The sequence below is a fragment of the Rhipicephalus microplus genome, chromosome X (genome assembly GCF_043290135.1).
Source record: "Rhipicephalus microplus isolate Deutch F79 chromosome X, USDA_Rmic, whole genome shotgun sequence".
Classification (NCBI taxonomy): domain Eukaryota; kingdom Metazoa; phylum Arthropoda; class Arachnida; order Ixodida; family Ixodidae; genus Rhipicephalus; species Rhipicephalus microplus.
In genome coordinates this window covers 211,058,436-211,076,857 of record NC_134710.1, presented here as the reverse complement: position 1 = coordinate 211,076,857, position 18,422 = coordinate 211,058,436, and the positions used below count along the sequence as shown (strand labels likewise).

Genomic DNA, 18,422 nt, shown 5'->3' with positions numbered 1-18,422 from the left:
CGAAAGATGTTCCCCCATTTTCTGTCCAAACAAACAAGCGCGATCTCCTCCGATAGCTAGGGCTGTGTACATAATACAGACGCTTTGTCAAAGGCTTTTCTAAAATCGCTGAACCTTTAAATGAACTTACAAAAGACGGCATACCATTTGTTTGGGGTCAGGATCAGCGTCACGCCTTTGACATGCTACGAAACCATCTCCAAGCCCCACCTGTACTCGGTCACTTTGATGACAACGCTGCCACAGAGCTACACTGATGCCAGCAACTTCGGACTTGGAGCTGTATTGGTTAAATGGCAAAATGGCGTAGAGCGCGTGATTGCCTATGCAAGTCGAACATTATCATCTGCAGAGAAAAACTACTCTGCAACAGAAAAAGAATGTTTAGCAGTTGTTCGGGCTATACCAAAGTTTCGGCCTTATTTGTACAGTCGCCCATTCAGGGTAGATAGCGACCACCATTCTTTATGCTGGCTCGCCAACCTCCAAGATCCTTCTGGTCGTCTAGCACGGTGGAGCCTTCGGCTACCAGAATTTAATGTCACAGTCATTCACAAGTCAGGATGCAAACACACCGATGCTGACTGTCTCTCACGTGCGCCAATCGAAAGTGCGAACGCGGACGTTGAAGAGGACGATACATTCCTTTCCTCTGCATCAGCAACCGACTTGGCTCAACAACAACGCGACGACATGGAGCTAAGCCCGCTGACTGACTACCTGGAAGGCCGAAAAAGCAGTCTTCCTCGAAACTTCGCACGCTCCCTGGCCTCATTATGCATCAGGGATGGAGTCCTCTATAAGAAGAATTTCGAGCATACCCAGGCTACTTATCTACTGGTTGTGCCGACCTCGCTTCGTGATGATATTTTACATGCTTGTCACTACGAACCATCATCCAGACAGTTTGGCTACACGCGCACCTTGGAAAGAATTCGCCGCTCATACTACTGGCCACGCCTCGCGAAGACAGTCAAGCAGTACGTCCACACATGCCGCGACTTCCAACACCGTAAGACTCCACCTGTCCGACCAGCAGGACTACTACAGCCTAACGCCACACCGAAAACGCCATTCCATCAAATTGGCATTGACTTGCTCGGATCGTTTCCCACGTCTTCATATGGAAATCGGTGGATTGTGGTTGCCACAGATTATTTACCATGTTACAGTGAAACAAAGGCCCTGCTAAAAGCTACCACAGCCGAAATCGCCCAGTTTTTGGTCTCCAGCATCGTCCTTCGTCACGGAGCGCCAGCTGTGATAATTACTGATCGTGGGACAGCTTTCACTGCAGAGATGCTTCAAGAAGTGCTGAGACTAAGTGGTACAGAACATCGAAAAACCACGGGTTATCACCCCCAAACAAAATGACTCACTGAACGGTTAGACAAGACCATTGCAAATATGTTGTCAATGTATGTGGCCGTTGATCACAAGAACTGGGACGATATACTCTTACGTAACTTTTGCTTACAATACAGCAGTCCAAGAGAGTACAGGTTTCACCCCATTTCGCTTAGTTCATGGTCGAGGGGTCACTACAATGCTTGATGCAATGCTCTTTCCAAACAACCTGAGCATGTTCAACGCGGATGCTGCCTTGTTCGCTCAATGCACCGAGGAGGCCCGTCAACTCGCCTGATGCAGTATTCAGGCTTGCCAAACTGCCGACGCATGCCGCTACACGTCGTCAATCGTATTTCTCACGTCGTCAATCGAACGTGGACCGACTTATCATGCAATGACTACTTTTTTTGTCACTTTTGTTTCTTTTCTATGTGTCTTGTGTCTTAACTCCTTTCTTTATTGAGTACTTCAGTGACACCAGCCCATTTATTTATTTATTTTTTGCCTATGACACAGTTGTTAAATTACATAGTAGCGTCTTTTTTTTCTCAATCTTTTTTCAATGCTCATCACCAGCATCGAGACCATGCTTTTCGAGGAGAGGGAATAATGTCACAGGTAAATGAGTATGAGCCATCAACTGTAGTGTGAAATCGTTTGGAAGTGGAGAAAGAAGAGAACATTGCTTCTTGGTCTGGGCGCGGGCAAGACGTCGATTCGTGGCTGTACTATTCTGAAACTTCCTTGCATTTTGTCACTTGCTTTCAATGCAGCCCAATGCGTCTTCACAGTAACTAGGAGGAGGGGGAAGAAAGTAGGAAGGACACGGATCACAGTAACTAGATTTCTTATTGACCCATCACCCTAGTCTTCTTTACACATACCAGATGCACACGTGCACGCATGATGCAGTCGCAGATTATGGTCGACAATATCAGTAGAGAGTCAATTATTGATTAAAGAAGTGTATGCTTTATGTCTTCACATTTTTTTTTTTACAAAATGATATATAAGATAACAGTGTTGATCCGTTCCAGCTGTTTCCTTCTCGGCTCTTACACTCAAAAGCACTGGTGCCGTTTAGTTCACACAGTGTCATGGGCATCAACTACCAGTTTCTAGTGTCCCTCACCCACAGCGGTAGCTCAGACCTACCTAGTACAACTTTCAGATCAATGACTAGATATGCAAGAGTTGCCAAGGAATTAAAGAAGATGAAAAATAGAGGAAATCACTAGAACACATTTATAAAAAAAATCGACATAAGCCCACAAACAGACGAAATGACAACAAAACAGCGATGAGAAATCATCAGGAAGGAATCTCAAAAAACTTTCACAATGATACCTCATCACAAGTGTATGTGCTATTGCAACCAAATGCTATACAGAACCTAGGCGTGGTGGGTCTACAGTGCCAGCTCACAACATCAGTCTCAGTGCCCGGACACATATCTTGAGTAATGCCATGACAGTGAAAGGAGAGGATAGAGAGCTCCTCAGCACTGCTGAGACGTCTTTCCTTTACTATGTGCACAGTGCCCAGGGTCATGTGGTCATTGAAGTGTCAGACTCACTTGGACAGATCGAACTGCAGTCAGTCTGTGTGGGCCTGGGTGAGTAATATTTGGATGATCATCAGTCTGAGTGAGTCCGACTGAGAAAAATTTTAGTGAGTCTAACTCCAGGTTAGGTAAACTGATGAGCATGAGTTCAAAGAGCCCTATGGGCAAGGAATATTTCATGAGTGGCTCCGAAAGAGTTTTACACTGTTTTACTGACCTCTCCTCCTGTCTACTCAACTACAGTATTACTATCAGCCTTACGTCGGCTCATGGCTGTACTAATTATGTCTACTCAAACATGAATGCAGTAGTGTTCATATGCCAGATGCATAAGTTACGGAGGAGGCAAATCAAATCAAATCCCCCCCCAGTAAAACGAGGGGGGGATTTGATTGCATTCTTTCGATCAGGGATTTTAGTGAGTGCAAAGCTAAATAGCTTTGTGTTCATCAGTCACAGGGTCCCTGGAGTACACGAACATAACCAGCCACAAAGTGCCTACGTAGATGACGTAACTAGCGTGTGTTAAAAAGCATAACAACCATCTCCAAAGCAAAGATAAAACCAAAGATCTCAAGCAAATATGTGCAACTGCCTCACTCACTACAAAAGTGAACTGAATTAACAAGTGCGGGCAAAGTGTCTGAAATGCTTTATTCGACATACAGAACTACAAAAAGTTGGAGGCCGCAAAGCTAGTATATACAGGGTGTCCCATGTAACTTTAGCCAGAGTTTAAAAATATGCCGGAACACGTAATTACGACGCGACCAAACGCATGTTGCTCACCGTTGCCTGGAGTTTGACTATTTTTTTTGTGTTCTCAAATATTGCTTAATTATATATGTTTAATTAACTAACTTTTCAAGAAATGAACACAGATAAAAAATTCAATGAAAAAGTTGTAGATCGGTTTGTAAAACATCCGATTAGACATTTTTGAACTTTATATCTGTTAGGAATTAGTGTTTTTCTGCTAATTACAAATGCCCACGAAATACAAAAAAATACCACGTGACAACCACACTCGTGTGCTAGTGCGCACAATGATTCTAGTGCTCCCTAATGTTCCACGTAACAACAACCATAGCATTTACCCTATTGTGCTATCTCGGCAGGGCCGCAACGATGGTGGCTTTGCGATGAACATGTTTTGCTATCGGACACAAAAACAATAACCGCTGTGACTGCTTATCGCTGTCATGAACAGGTGCGAGGGAAGCGCGTCGTTCGTTCACAGAAAGTTAGGGAGCACTATAGAATCATAGTGCACACTGACATGCGAGTGGGTTTGTCACGTGGCATTTTTCTGTATTTCAAGGGCATTTGTAATTAGCAGAAAAACACTACTACTTAACCAATATAAAGTTCAAAACTATCTATTAAGACGTTTTTCAAACCGATCTGCAACTTTCTCCTGGAAATTTTTTATCCATCTTCGTTCCTTCAAAAGTTAATTAAACAGATCTAATTAAACAATATTGAAGAAAAAAAAAATAGACTGACTAACTCCAGGCAATGGTGAGCAACATGCATTTGGTCGCATCGTAATTACATGTTCTGGCATATTTTTAAACTGTGGCTAAAGTTACGTGGGACACCCTGTATAGTCTAACCTCCAATAAAATCAATCATTTTCTGCGATGAGCCAAAAATAAACTTCAACTACTTTCGCTCATTCGCCATTAGTTGAGGCACTGAACAATATGTACCGGCAAACATGAAAAAATTGTGAAAATGCTGCACCAAGAACCCTAAAGAGAGGTGTAACGACAAAGAAGAGGAAGTCATGCGACAATCTTGGGGAAAAAAAAGTACTTGAGGCATCACACACAAGGCCAATGGTCAGGAGCATGGAAGAAAGAGAAAGAGAAAATGCCTAAAAAGGTTGAAGAGGAGTGCTAAAAAAGGCTTCCTTGCATAGGTCAGTTGAATAACGCCCTTTCCTCATTTTTTCTTTTTTATTTTCTTTTGTTGGCCTTAGCACCTGCTGAGCCAACCTCCATAGCCAATCACAGCCATGATGAAATTGAAACCATAGTCATTTTAATGAAACCGAAAACACAATGTTTTAGACACTCTTTCGGGCACTGTGCTTGATGGCTGTCATACCTTGCGGTTCGATTTCGGTGCTTACAGCACAGTATGGTCCTGATGATCAAGTTTTGTGCAACAGGGGTGCTTCAGGGCAGGTAAAGATCTTTGGCACAAAATGGCGTGAATGACACAACTTTTCCACCTCTGCTAACGCAACAATGTGACCAAATCGATGAGGATTTTATGCCATTAAACAATGCCTATGCTTGCAAAGACCAGGGAACTCACCCAAAGTATTAGATTTTTCGAATAAACAAGGGATGAATTAACAAACTTTATTGTATTGGCATCACCTCTTTGTTTTATGATACACTGTCCTGCATTTCTGCCTTGAACATTACGTTGATCACTTTCCACCATCCTATTGCATGCTGTGCAGTCTAATTTCTTTCAGAGTTTTTGCGTGATCCTTCAAGATTCTGCCCCATATGCTATTAGTGGAAAATGCAATGATTTTATACTTTTTGCTATGACAGCAGTAACTTGCCGATCATGATTTAGGAAAGCCTGCCATATACGCTCCAGCCTATCCTTATACTTTGGTGAATTCAGTATTCATGAATATGCTCACGAGGCCAACAGAGCAAAACCATCGTCATGGTGCAATATGCAGACCTGTGGAAGCCAAGCTCAGGACTTTAAACTTGTGCTCGCGAACATAGTTTGTAAAACGTGAGTGAGGAGCATCAATTTGGAAAATCTGTAGGTGAAAGCCACTGGTTTAGTAGTTTACCTAGTGGACTCTTGTGTTGACAAATGATATTGGTTGTTTAAATAGCATTTTGCAACAGACACTGCACATGAGGCATGTTCACCTATCAGTTTTGTCTCTCATGGTGCATTGGTGTTTGCATGGCACATTGTACTACATTATATTAATTTATGCATTAATAGTGCTTTCATAGCAAAAAATTTATAAGAAGAAAAATAGGGCACTGATCTCCAAATTATTTTTTTCCCAAAAAGCACTGCAAACACTTTATCATGAATCCAATTTGCCTGGCTTTCTACAAGATTTGTAATCTAAATATATGACACGTGCTTTGACATGCACTATGGATGCACAATTTCTTTATTTAATACTGCAGACCTTATACAGGTCCAAGCAGGTTGGGGGCAAGAAAAACAAAAACAGCAAAACATAGCAAACACAAATATAGTGCATACAATTTGCAATGATCCCAATGTGATTAAGTGCTACAATGAATCATTCCAGTCTGTTACGGTGCGTGGGAAAACAGAAAATTTGAATAAACCTATTTTTGTGAAATAAGGTGTCAAAAAATTAGAATGATGGTGGCGAGTAAGTTTTGATGCTGAAGATGAAAGATAGGGTGAGGGGTTAATTGCTAGTTTACAATTCCAAAGGAGGCAAAGAAATTGCCTTAAACGTGCAGCTTTCAGTCTTAGTACAAGGCATGGAATGTCGTTAATGTCGTTGGCTTATATTACTTCAGTGGGTGAGTCATATCAAGAAAATTTTAAATAAATAAACCTGACAAATTGCAGACTTTGTGAGCATCTATGCTAAGCAATGTGACCAATGGTACTTTGAACACTAGAGCACAATGCGATCGACATACATTGTGCCCCAAGCTAGAGTGCCTGGGCCGATTTTTTCAGCCCGGGCCTAACTCGGCCTGAAAACTTCATGCTTCAGCCCGCCGAGCCCGGGGTTTTTAAATGCGGCCTGAACCCGACCTGGGCCCGAAAGGTTTGGGCCCGGCCCGTTTCAGCCAATTATGCCTGGAACACACAAAGGAGGCACTGTTCCCTTTTCAGTCATTGTGAAGATACCTGCCTCACACAAGATATATTGTGATTAGTGTTTTGGAACTGCTTTCAGTGTCACAAATTTTACTGCTACACTCTCTATACTTTTGGTTTGTTATGCCCGTAACTCTTTTGCGAAATGATTGCATGGTAATATAAAATATATTTGTAGTCATAGTTGGCTGTCTCATGTATGCACTGCTAACCACAGAATCTTATTTTTGCATTTAAAAAAACGAATGCAAAATATACTACCCCCATAAAGTGGAAAAAAAACTATGGACCATCTCCTCGAAGGGAACCCTGATGGGATGTGAAGCAGCAGCGGTGCGCACAGCGTTGACCTGGTTGAAACGGGCGTCGACACGGGTGCTGAAAGAATGGTTTGAAGCAAAACTCGATGTAGCGTTTACTCGAGTAAACATTTGTTTGGAACGCAAAGACATGGAGGTAATACGCGTTGAAGGCGCTTGTGCTCAGTTTTTTGGCTCGCACTTTGTCAGTGTTCTTGACTTGCACCTCGTCGGTGTTGACGTCACCAATCGCGAACGCGATCGGTTACACTAATCCTCGCAACGCAAACGACAGACGGGAAAGGTACGCATACACTAGCAGAAAGCATGCCCCGTGTCACAAAACGAGCGCTCAAAAAGGGCGCGCCACCAAATTCTCGCGACGAAGCGCTGAGAGGTCAACAATAAATAAAGAAAACAAGCATCGAAAGACTCCCCGGGCGCGCGTCCCTCTCCCCTCGGAAGTGTGAGTTCGCTGACAAACCTCCCGTCATCGGCGCCCGAGCAAGCCCTGGAACGTTCTAGATGGAAAGGGGCGTGGTGATGCAGGGTTGCGTCATCCGTCGCAGATGGCCCTCGTACCGTCTCGCGCTTTCCCCCAGCCTTCGCTGCGCATCGCGCCGACGAAATGATGAGAATTTTCTGGAATCTCGCGCGGAAGGTATTTAACCGAGCAGCAGAGATGGGAAATCAGGAGAAGAAGGAATTTCGCGCCGGAGTGCGTAGGGTGTTCCGCCGTGTCGTCGGCAAAGGTTTTGTCCTCAGTGACAAAACAGGAGAAGAAGGAAGTTAACGCCAGTGTGCGTAGAGTATTCCGCCGCGTCTGTCGGTGAAGGTTTTGTCCGTAGTGACAAAGCAGGAGAAGAAGAAAGTATGCACTAGAGTGCGTAGGGTCTTCCGCCGTGTGGGCGAAGCCTTTTGTCTTACGTGACAAAGGAGGAGAAGAAGAGGATTTCCACCTGAGGGGTGAAGACTCGAGCTACAGGCAAGAGTGTGGGTATACCGCTATCGAGCGAAGACGCGTGGCAACAGCTGCGTGTGTGAAGCCGACGTGTTTCCGTCGAAGAAGTTTGGAGCTTGGAGAGCGGCCAATTGAAGACACGAGGTTTCCTGGAAGAGAAACTTCGGGGGCAGCGGAACGACAACAACGCTGGACTTTGAGTGATTCTCGCAAGAGTATCATCCAGACTTTTGTTCCAAGGACTTTGGACTGAATAAGTTTCCTAACTCTTTAGTCTTTAAGTGTCTTGGTTGTTTGATGCATGCGACTGTATTGTAGTGCGTATTGTTGCCTGTGTCCGTTGTTTCGAGTGTGACTGATTGTACTGTGTAGTACATTGTTTGATTGGTGACATATTGTATTCAACTATTGTCGAGTGTGCATACTTGTGTATCGTGTTGATCTGCCATAATTGAGAATATAGTTTTGTTTTGTTTATCAACTCTCGGCTCTGACTTGTTCTTTGGGCCACAGCCGGCGTCCGCTGGCGTGCCAAATAGGACCACTTCTAAATTTTCCAAGCTTTCGTGGTACGGTTTGGGGGGCCGATACTTCGGCCCTTAGAATTAGCCGGCGATCGCCTCCCTAATTAACGGGACCCGTGACAATTAATCTGGCGTCCGCGACAAGGACCTTTTGATGCACAGTGTGTCCAAAGTAGTGAGGAAGAGCCTCGAGTTGCTGATAGTGCTATCGGAACGATTTTGTGTGTTGTTCAGTGTTCTCGTTAACGAGTGCAGGAGAGTGTTCCGATAGGCTGATTTAGGCAGATACTTTTTGCACACGGCCAGACTTTATCTGCGAGACACCATGGATCTCGAAAGTCAGTAGCTCTTGGTGAGAAGATGGGTCTTTCTGGCGCCGAACTACGGAAGTGGGTAAGCCAGAAGGAGAAAGAGGCGGTGGAGAGAGAGAGGTTGGCAGCTGAGAGAGCCAAGGAAGGAAAAGCAGTTGAGTTGGAACGAGAGAGGTCGGCAGCTGAAAGGGCCAAGGAAGAAAAAGCAGCTGAGTTGGAGAGAAAAAGGCTGGCCGCTGAAATGGCGAAAGAAGAAAGAGAGGCAAAGGAGCGACAGTTGAGAGAAGAAAGAGAGCAGCAATTGAAGTTGGAGCTGGAGAAAGACTGGCAGCTGAGAGGGCGAAAGAAGAAAGAGAGGAAAGGGAACGGCAGCGACAGCACGAGATAGAACTCGAGCGGCTCCGTTTGCAACTGCGAATTGAAACTCCGGTCCAAGCTAGAGTTGAAATCAGCGAACGGGAGGACCACGGCTTCCGCTTGAACCCAAGCAAGCTGCTCGTAGCGTTTGATGAAAGGAAGAACGACCTTGACGCGTACCTTCACTGATTTGAGACGATTGCGAGGAGCCAGAATTGGCCGGAATATCAATGGGCAACTGCTCTGAGTACTTGCTTGAGTGGTGAAGCGCTCGGTGTGTACGGTAGGCTGACGCCGACCGATGCAGCCAACTATGCAAAGGTGAAAACTGCTTTGCTGAAGCGATTTAGATTTATTGTGGAAAAATTCCGGGACAGATTTTGGACAGGAAAGCCAGCTGATGGTGAGACGGCTACGCAGTACGCTGCCCGACTTAGCCATTATTTCGACAGATGGATTGAACTTTCAGAAACAGCGCAGGAGTACGATGAGCTTAGAGAGCTCCTCATTAGAGAACAATTTCTTACTAGTTGCCACCCAAGCCTGTCGCTGTACTTGAAAGAGAGGAAGGCTGAGTCACTTGAAGGCATGCTTGAATTGGTTGATCAATTCTTGGAAGCGCAAGGTGGCACAAATTTGGCCAGAGTCAAGAAGGAGTGTCCCGAAGATTCGAAGATATCAGCACCCGAACAAAAGAAGCGTGCACCGGAGAGTGTTCCGCGATGTTTTCTGTGTAACCGAGTGGGTCATCACGCTAACAACTGTCGAACTAACTTTACGAGTCCCACGGTTGTAAAATGTTTCAAGTGTGGTCAGACTGGGCACAAAGCAGACGCTTGTCGTAACGAAGTGAGTCAAACTCACCAGGTATCCTGTGTGCTAGCAGCACCGAAACCCGATGGTGATGTCGTCACCGACGGATTTGTAGAGTTGAAAAATGGGAAGAAACTTCCTATTGTGGGTGCTGTAATGACAAAACAGCCAACCGGTGTTACGAAGGGAATGCCAACGCTGCCTGGAAAAGTTGCGGGCAAGAAGATTACGGTGTTAAGAGATACCGGTAGCTCAACTGTTATCGTGCGACGAAATTTGGTGCGGGAAAGTGAGTTCACAGGCAAAACGAAACCGGTTTGCCTAATTGACAGTACGGTTCGGATGCTTCCCGAAGCAGAGATTGAGGTTAAAACCCCGTACTTCTGCGGGAAGGTTACCGCTCTATGCATGACGACCCCCCTGTACGACCTCGTCATCAGAAACATCGACGGGGCGCGAGGACCGAACGAACCAAAATGTTTGGGGGAAGACCCGAAGATGGAGCCCCCGCTGACACAGCGACCGCGAGATTCAGCGGAGAACAATCCTGTGAAGGATTTCACCCGAGCCCAAGGTGAAGCCTGGGCGCAAGAGACAGCGAATGAGAACATGATCGTATTGAATGAGTTTACGTGCTGGGCAGCTGGACTTACGTCGGCACGACCTCAACCGACCGACAGTGTAAAGGTGACGGAGTCGGCGAGCCAGGCCCAATGTCGTGACATGAACAAGCGGGAGACAGGATCGGTTGAACGTTCTGACCCGTCAACGGTGTCGAAAGGGACAACGATGGCTGAGACGCCGCCTCAGATACCGTCGTTGGAAAGGGCTCGCCGGAACAAAACGAGAAAAAACAAGAAGAGATCGAGCGAGCACCGCAAGAAAGGACGCAAGCGCAACTCGAAGTACACGGGATAGGTGTTGAGGTCGAATCGAAATGTGTTTGACAGTGCTGAGTGCAATATGTTAAGTTAATGTGGTTGTTGTCCTGTGTCACAACTGTATGTCGAGTGAATCAAAATTTTTGTTACGGTGATGTGATGTATAGTATTGTACCATTGTTGTAATGAGAGAACTTTGTACAATTGTATTGTTTGGAATATGTGATGGAGTGTTGTACTCATGTACCTGTGGTTATATTTCATGTGTTGTGAGATTGAATTACAATGTACAATTGTATTGAGTGATCTATTGTGAATGTGACGTGTCATGAGCGACGGACTATGTTACAGTCTTTGAGAGTGTGGGGACTGTTCGCGCTCGTTTGTGTGGTTTTGAATATTATGAGATAATATTCTTAAAGTGGAGGGCAGTGTCACAAAACGAGCGCTCAAAAAGGGCGCGCCGCCAAATTCTCGCGACGAAGCGCCGAGAGGTCAACGATAAATAAAGAAAACAAGCATCCAAAGACTCCCCGGGCACGCGTCCCTCTCCCCTCGGAAGCGTGAGTTCACCGATGAACCTCCTGTCATTGGCGCCCGAGCAAGCCCTGGAACGTTCTAGATGGAAAGGGGCGTGGTGATGCAGGGTTGCGTCATCCGTCGCAGATGGCCCTCGTACCGTCTCGCGCTTTCCCCCAGCCTTCGCTGCGCATCGCGCCGACGAAATGATGAGAATTTTCTGGAATCTCGCGCGGAAGGTATTTAACCGAGCAGCAGAGATGGGAGATCAGGAGAAGAAGGAATTTCGCGCCGGAGTGCGTAGGGTGTTCCGCCGTGTCGTCGGCGAAGGTTTTGTCCTCAGTGACAAAACAGGAGAAGAAGGAAGTTAACGCCAGTGTGCGTAGGGTATTCCGCCGCGTCTGTCGGTGAAGGCTTTGTCCGTAGTGACAAAGCAGGAGAAAAAGAAAGTATGCGCCAGAGTGCGTAGGGTGTTCTGCCGTGTGGACGAAGCCTTCTGTCTTACGTGACAAAGGAGGAGAAGAAGAGGATTTCCACCTGAGGGGTGAAGACTCGAGCTACAGGCAAGAGTGTGGGTATACCGCTATCGAGCAAAGACGCGTGGCAACAGCTGCGTGTGTGAAGCCGACGTGTTTCCGTCGAAGAAGTTTGGAGCTTGGAGAGCGGCCAATTGAAGACACGAGGTTTCCTGGAAGAAAAACTTCGGGGGCAGCGGAACGCCAACAACGCTGGACTTTGAGTGAGTGATTCTCGGAAGAGTATCATCCAGACTTTTGTTCCAAGGACTTTGGACTGAATAAGTTTCCTAACTCTTTAGTCTTTAAGTGTCTTGGTTGTTCGATGCATGCGACTGCATTGTAGTGCGTATTGTTGCCTGTGTCCGTTGTTTCGAGTGTGGCTGATTGTACTGTGTAGTACATTGTTTGATTGGTGACATATTGTATTCAACTATTGTCGAGTGTGCATACTTGTGTATCGTGTTGATCTGCCATAATTGAGAATATAGTTTTGTTTTGTTTATCAACTCTCGGCTCTGACTTGTTCTTTGGGCCACAGCCGGCGTCCGCTGGCGCGCCAAATAGGACCACTTCTAAATTGTCCGCCCTTTCGTGGTGCGGTTCGGGGGGGCCGATACTTCGGCCCTTGGAATTAGCCCGGCGATCGCCTCTCTAATTAACGGGACCCGTGACACCCCGACAGCGTTCCGCCCATCGGCGCGAGCGCGCGGCAAGCAGCGGCGCGCTGCCCAAATTGTCGCTGCCGTAAAATTCTCGAGGTGTGCGCAGCGCACACACCTGCTGACTCGCAGCTTTTTCTTGCCAAGGTGAGGTTACGCCCACGTGAGGAGTGGGCTCGAGCGTTGGGAGTGGTGGAGAGGGTGAAGTGAGAGAGAGCTGACAAGAAAGTGAGCGCGCGGCAGGTGAGTGACAGAGACGTCACCGCACACTGCTAGGAGGGCGTGAGCTACTTGGCACCGCTTTAACACCTGCGGCGGGGGGAGCGGTGCAGATGGAGGGACAGCGTTACACAGGCTAGTGAAAGAGCTGCTTCCCATCTAAAATGGCAGACAATTATAGTGAGTCTACATAAATTGCATGCGAGCCGGGGCTGTTGAGTCTCCTGCAAACCATTTATTACACCATGCAATGAAAAAAAAAAACACGCTTTAGTTACTTCTGGGACGAACACACCAGGCTGGACAGAGTTACATAAATTAAAGCTGTCATGTCGACTCCTCGACTGTCTCTGACCTACACTATGTTTTTGCACTCAAAACAAGATGGTTATTTGCCCCACCTTTTTTCCTCAGGCCTTCGCCTCCACAGTTCCATAGATATGTCAAAGTGAGCCACACCCATTAGCGAGCGAGCTACCGTTTTTGTTGTTTCCTAGAGATGCCTATCTTGTCTGCTTGTGACAGCCTTCAATCTTTGAAAGTGTTATGTCTTTGTGAAAAAGTCTGTCTGGAGCCTTTATTGGCACTCAGCGCAGTGTCATCCACAACATGACGTACATTGGAACAGTCCAAGAACAAACAACGCCCTGCCCCAATACCTGTCTTCGTCTCTTCAGTCCGTGTCGCGCGTAATTTTCTACAGCCTTCAGCCTTAACAAAATCGTTCTCAGGGTCTCCAAAACAATTGTCAATGAAAGCGCCAAAGTGAACTTGCCGGCGGTTTATTTACCAAAAGCAGCAGAGTGGGTTGTCTAGTCGCCGATGGTCAAAGGCCTCGATGCGAACAGGGGAGCGAATCGTGGTTTTGGTTGCAAGCTTTCAGTTTGTGGTAGCGACAATGTAGGAGAAGGAGATGTATGGCAGAAAGAAAAAAGCGGCAACTATGGTGGGGAAGAAAAAGTGGAGGGTAAAAAGAAGCCGCACGTCCTCTAGAGATGCTTCGATGAGCCAACAGACAAGAATTCTTAGAATTTTTAACAAACATGTCATGTGCAGTGCATGTGGCCCCCTCAGGTAACTAATAAAGCAACTATGCAGCTTGAGAAACTATGTGATGCAAGCAGGTCTCAACACGCCATTATATCTATATACAAGACATTTAAAAAAATGGGCCCAATATTATTTAAAAACGACAAAAAGGAGGCATTTGCATCCTACCTGTGGCACTTCCTTTACTTTGACAGAAGGCCTCTTCAAATGTGTAGGAACATTAATTATGGCAGTAATTATAAAAATTAAGATAATTAACTTTTCAACCAGTGGAAATAGCCGGATAGAGTCAAATGGGCGGAAAGAAACTTCTTCCTACTAACAGTCTATAGCCATTTTTAAATTTTGGAAAGGCGGCCACTGATAATCACCACGGAGAGATGAAATCTGGTCAATTTAGCTGGCAAAACGGAAGCGCCAAACAGCGCATCTACCATTCGCTTCAAAAACACCCTCAAGGAAAAGTTAATTTATTTAAACTAATAGTCTATAGCCATTTTTAAATTTTGGAAAGGCGGCCACTGATAATCACCACGGAGAGATGAAATCTGGTCAATTTAGCTGGCAAAACGGAGGCGCCAAAAAACGCATCTACCATTCGCTTCAAAAACACCCTCAAGAAAAAGTTAATTTTTTTTAATTGTGTAAAAAATAGTTCTTTTAATTTCTTTAATTACTACCATCATTGGTGTTTGTACACATCAGAAGACGCCTTCTGCCCAAGGAAAAGAAAGGCTGCAGGTAGCCTGCAGATGCCTCCTTTCTGCAATTTTTTAATTACATCGGACATATTTCTTGAAATAACCCTGTATATGAGACCCGGGCCTAATACGAGCCTGACTCAGGCCTAGGCACGGCCCCAGCCCCAACAATGCCTTACCCGCGCGCCCGGCTGGGCCGGGCCCGCTCCACCACAGTGGTCTAGTGGCTAAAATACTCCGCTGCTGACCCGCAGGTCGAGGGATTTAATGCTGGCTGCGGCGGCTGCATTTTCGATGGAGGCGAAAATGCTGTAGGCCTGCTTAGATTGGGTGCACGTCAAAGAGCCCCAGGTGGTGAAAATTTCTGGAACGTTCCACTTAGGCGCCTCTCATAATCATATGGTGGTTTCAGCATGTGTACCCCACATATAAATCAATCAATTGGCCAGGCCCAAAGTTTCGGGCCTGCTGGGCCGGGCCCGTGCAGTGCTCTACTCCCAGTATCCCCAAATTTTTTTGCACATTAGACATTCTGTTCACACGAAAACACCATTCATGGCATGCAGTAACTAAAGCAGCGGCCATACGATAGCCATGCCCTTTTTACAATGCAATAAGGTGCCTGCAGTTTTACGAGTTTCTCTATGCAGCATCTCTACCAATCTGCCTATAAAGCCAGCTTTCCGACTTAGTAACATGCTGCTAGACAGAAATGCTTCTAGAAAGAAGTTGCTGTGGAATGTTACTTATCTAGTTATTAAATTTCTGCTCGCTCAGCTTCAGGCCCCACTAAGGCCAAGACTTTGCTTTCAAGTCTGCTTTGGTACATTGGTTGAAGTGCCTTCCCCCACCTCCCTTTTATTAATTATTTTTTTTTTTCGGACAGCTTAGCTTCTGCAGATCCTAGTTACCAAGTCAAGCTGAAAAAGAGGTGCACCTCATAGATGGCCAGGTCAATGCCAGCATAGGGAATGATGCCGAGGAGGTTTGGTAGGTAGCCCTTGTAGAAGCTACGCAAGCCTTCTTTCCGGTAGATTTGGTAGGCTGCGTCTACTATTCCTTTGTATTGGCCAGTTTTGCGTAATGCCAAACGAGTTTTCAGCACCTGCATTGCCACGAAAAAAAAAAAATGGTAAAATAACATGCGTCATAACTTATTGAGTATAATATGAAGAAGGGTAATGTACACTGAAAAAAAAAATTGACAGAGATGGAAAGAAGAAATTAATACGAAACAATGTTAGATGAGTCGTCATAGCTGCAAGCAAATATTCAGCCTTTATTTCTACACTCACTACAAACACAAGCCAAGAACATTGAAACAGAGTTTGGTATTACTTATTAGATGATTCAGCAAAATTTTGCTGTATCTATGAGTAGACCAGCCCAATAACATGCCTTACTTTATTACATGAGCAGTAATAAAATTACAGTTGAAGTTTGATAAAGAAAATCATCGGTTAGTCTTTTCTGTAAATAAAACCAAATCCACGAAAGCCGTCGCAATATCAGTTGTAAAAAAGAAATATTGGGTTACCCCAAGACTCAAAACTCGAAAGGCAGCATAAAAAGAAAAATAACTATTCAAAGACAATTCACAACTTCACTTTTTTTTCTATGTGGCTGAGACATTAACAATATGGTCAGAAATTTGGTTTAAAAATTTACAGGAATTTTGATCATCCAGGGAGGGGAGGAGGGCAACCAAAATTTGAAGAGAGGTGTCCCCCAGTGCCTTCCCTCCCAAGAGCCACCCTTGATCCGCACCAATGTAACACTAATTATCCTTCAGTTTTGTTCTAATCTTTCTTGGGATACTTTAATGCAGAAATTTATGTCTGTCTCCTTTTCTGTCTGTCGGCGATTTAGCCATCCCGCCAAAGTGCACTATTTGAATGGCCAGAACTCTGAACTTGTGGCTGCGTTTACACTTGTGAACATTGTCAATCAAAAAGCAAATATCATACATATCTGAGGCACAACATCAATATAAAAGTATTAGGTGGTTTGTTCCTTTACTAGAAAATACATAGCTAGATAATTCGAAAGACCTCAGCGTCTTTAGAATTATCTGTACTAAAAATGTGATACTATGCACAGGAAAAAAAAGCCCTTTCCTGACGATATTGTCACGGGGTCGTGACATGGCCGAACACAGGAGATTTTATTTTGGGATTTAACTGTTTAATTTGGGCGAACCTGTGCCTGGTAAACGGAAAGTTCGATTACAGTAGCAGTCTTGCACAGATAGCAGTGAACGGAGCGTCAGCCGTTGATCAACTACTGACAAGCGGTGAAGTGCGTCGGCATTTATACTCTTGCCATCGAATGTTCTAGCGTTATCGCTGGCGGTGGCGTAGGTTCCAGAATAATCTGTACAGTTCGCAGAATGGCCGTGATCTTATCGAACTGATCTACTAAAGTCCGGAAGCTTCTCGAAAACTGCACGCGCGTTTTGCGCTGAGAATTGTGTAGTGCTTTGGGGCGATAACAAAACTTGAGAAATGAAACGTGGCAATATCGAACACTCTATTCGTGATATTATTCATGGTGGAACGTGAACAATATGGTGCTGCCACCTGGCAGTGGCCCCGAGTTTTGCACAAAATCATGTTTCCTAACACCACTACCAGATGGTTTCCATATCTCATGCAGTGCCTCTTCTATTTTATCAACACCGGCGAGATGTGGCCAATTCAACACAAAGAAGGCACTGTCTCAGGCAAGGTAAAACATAAATAGCTGTGGATGATACTAGGACTCGTGTAGTACGACCGGCAGAAGACTATCGTCTTCAGACGACATTCACAGTGAAGCATGCAGATACGCAGTCAATTTTAGTGCGGTTCTAAAGCTGAATTCTCGAAAATTATGTACATAAGTGCTTTTTGAAACTAGATGATTGCCTATTAGCACCTACAGCACCGAAACTTCCAGATTCTACTATAAACACTTCTAGCAAAACATTATCTTATGGACCCAGGGCCCGTAAAATACATTTGTGTTATATATTCCTGAGTATGTGACAGCTCCTGGATTAGACCATAGATGTATATGTAGTGATCCACCATTTTACAGCATACTGCAAAGTTAATTTGTGCAGGACTAATATTTGAATGCAATGAACCTTCCCACTGGATTATTATAGTCCATTGTAACAGGCACTAATTGAAGTACTATGGAGCTTTTCATGTGTGCTGCTGCTTAACCATCAATTCATAAATGAAAAGCCATATAGAAAGGATAGAATTAAATTGCAAAGATGCATGACATAGAGCACAGGGTAAGCAAACTATTATTTAGGCCGGGAGTGGTGCAGAATAAAAAACCTTTTTTATATTTTCATTATTTAAGAATTATGGTTCAAAGTTCATTTGTGAAATTGCTTTTTACTTTTTTTTTTCATGAGTCAAAAACCAAGGTGTGCCTTTGCCCCTTCAAAAGGAATCCTTGGAGTCGAGACTCCATTCTGCTTCGTTCCCACTCTGCTACTGGCCCAGATGGAAGGCTCTTAAAATTTAACAAGTGAGCACTAGCCCAGACTAATTTAGCACAAACTTAGTTTCAAATCATCACAAGTTATTAGTCAATTTTGCACATTGCTGTGTAAATGGACACTATTATAGGTTTATCTTGTCTAACAAGAACCGCGATCTAGGAAGTACAAAGGTTTTGAGAATATTTGAGGAGCTGGTAATACGTCGAACTCGAGAATAAATTTTCTCTGAGCAACCAGACAGCCCGGAGAATGATAAATATCCCTATAAAACATACAGCTGAAGCTACATTGTCACTGTGCAACAGAACTAGCCTACCCATAAACCTGTCTGTA

General features: G+C 44.9%; 1 protein-coding gene across 3 annotated transcripts in view; it reads right to left on the bottom strand.

Annotated features, from left to right (window-relative positions):
- The window catches only part of SCaMC (Short Calcium-binding Mitochondrial Carrier), a 116,945-nt gene that overhangs the window by 46,447 nt on the left and 52,076 nt on the right, over positions 1-18,422 (bottom strand). For 2 of the 3 annotated variants that reach the window (XM_075878534.1, XM_075878535.1), the window contains exon 8: positions 15,528-15,695. In XM_075878534.1, the coding sequence (XP_075734649.1) occupies positions 15,528-15,695 (168 nt within the window). Of the gene's footprint in view, positions 1-2,843; positions 2,962-15,527; positions 15,696-18,422 lie in introns of those variants that run through there. The other variant, XM_037435799.2, reaches the window with a different exon arrangement.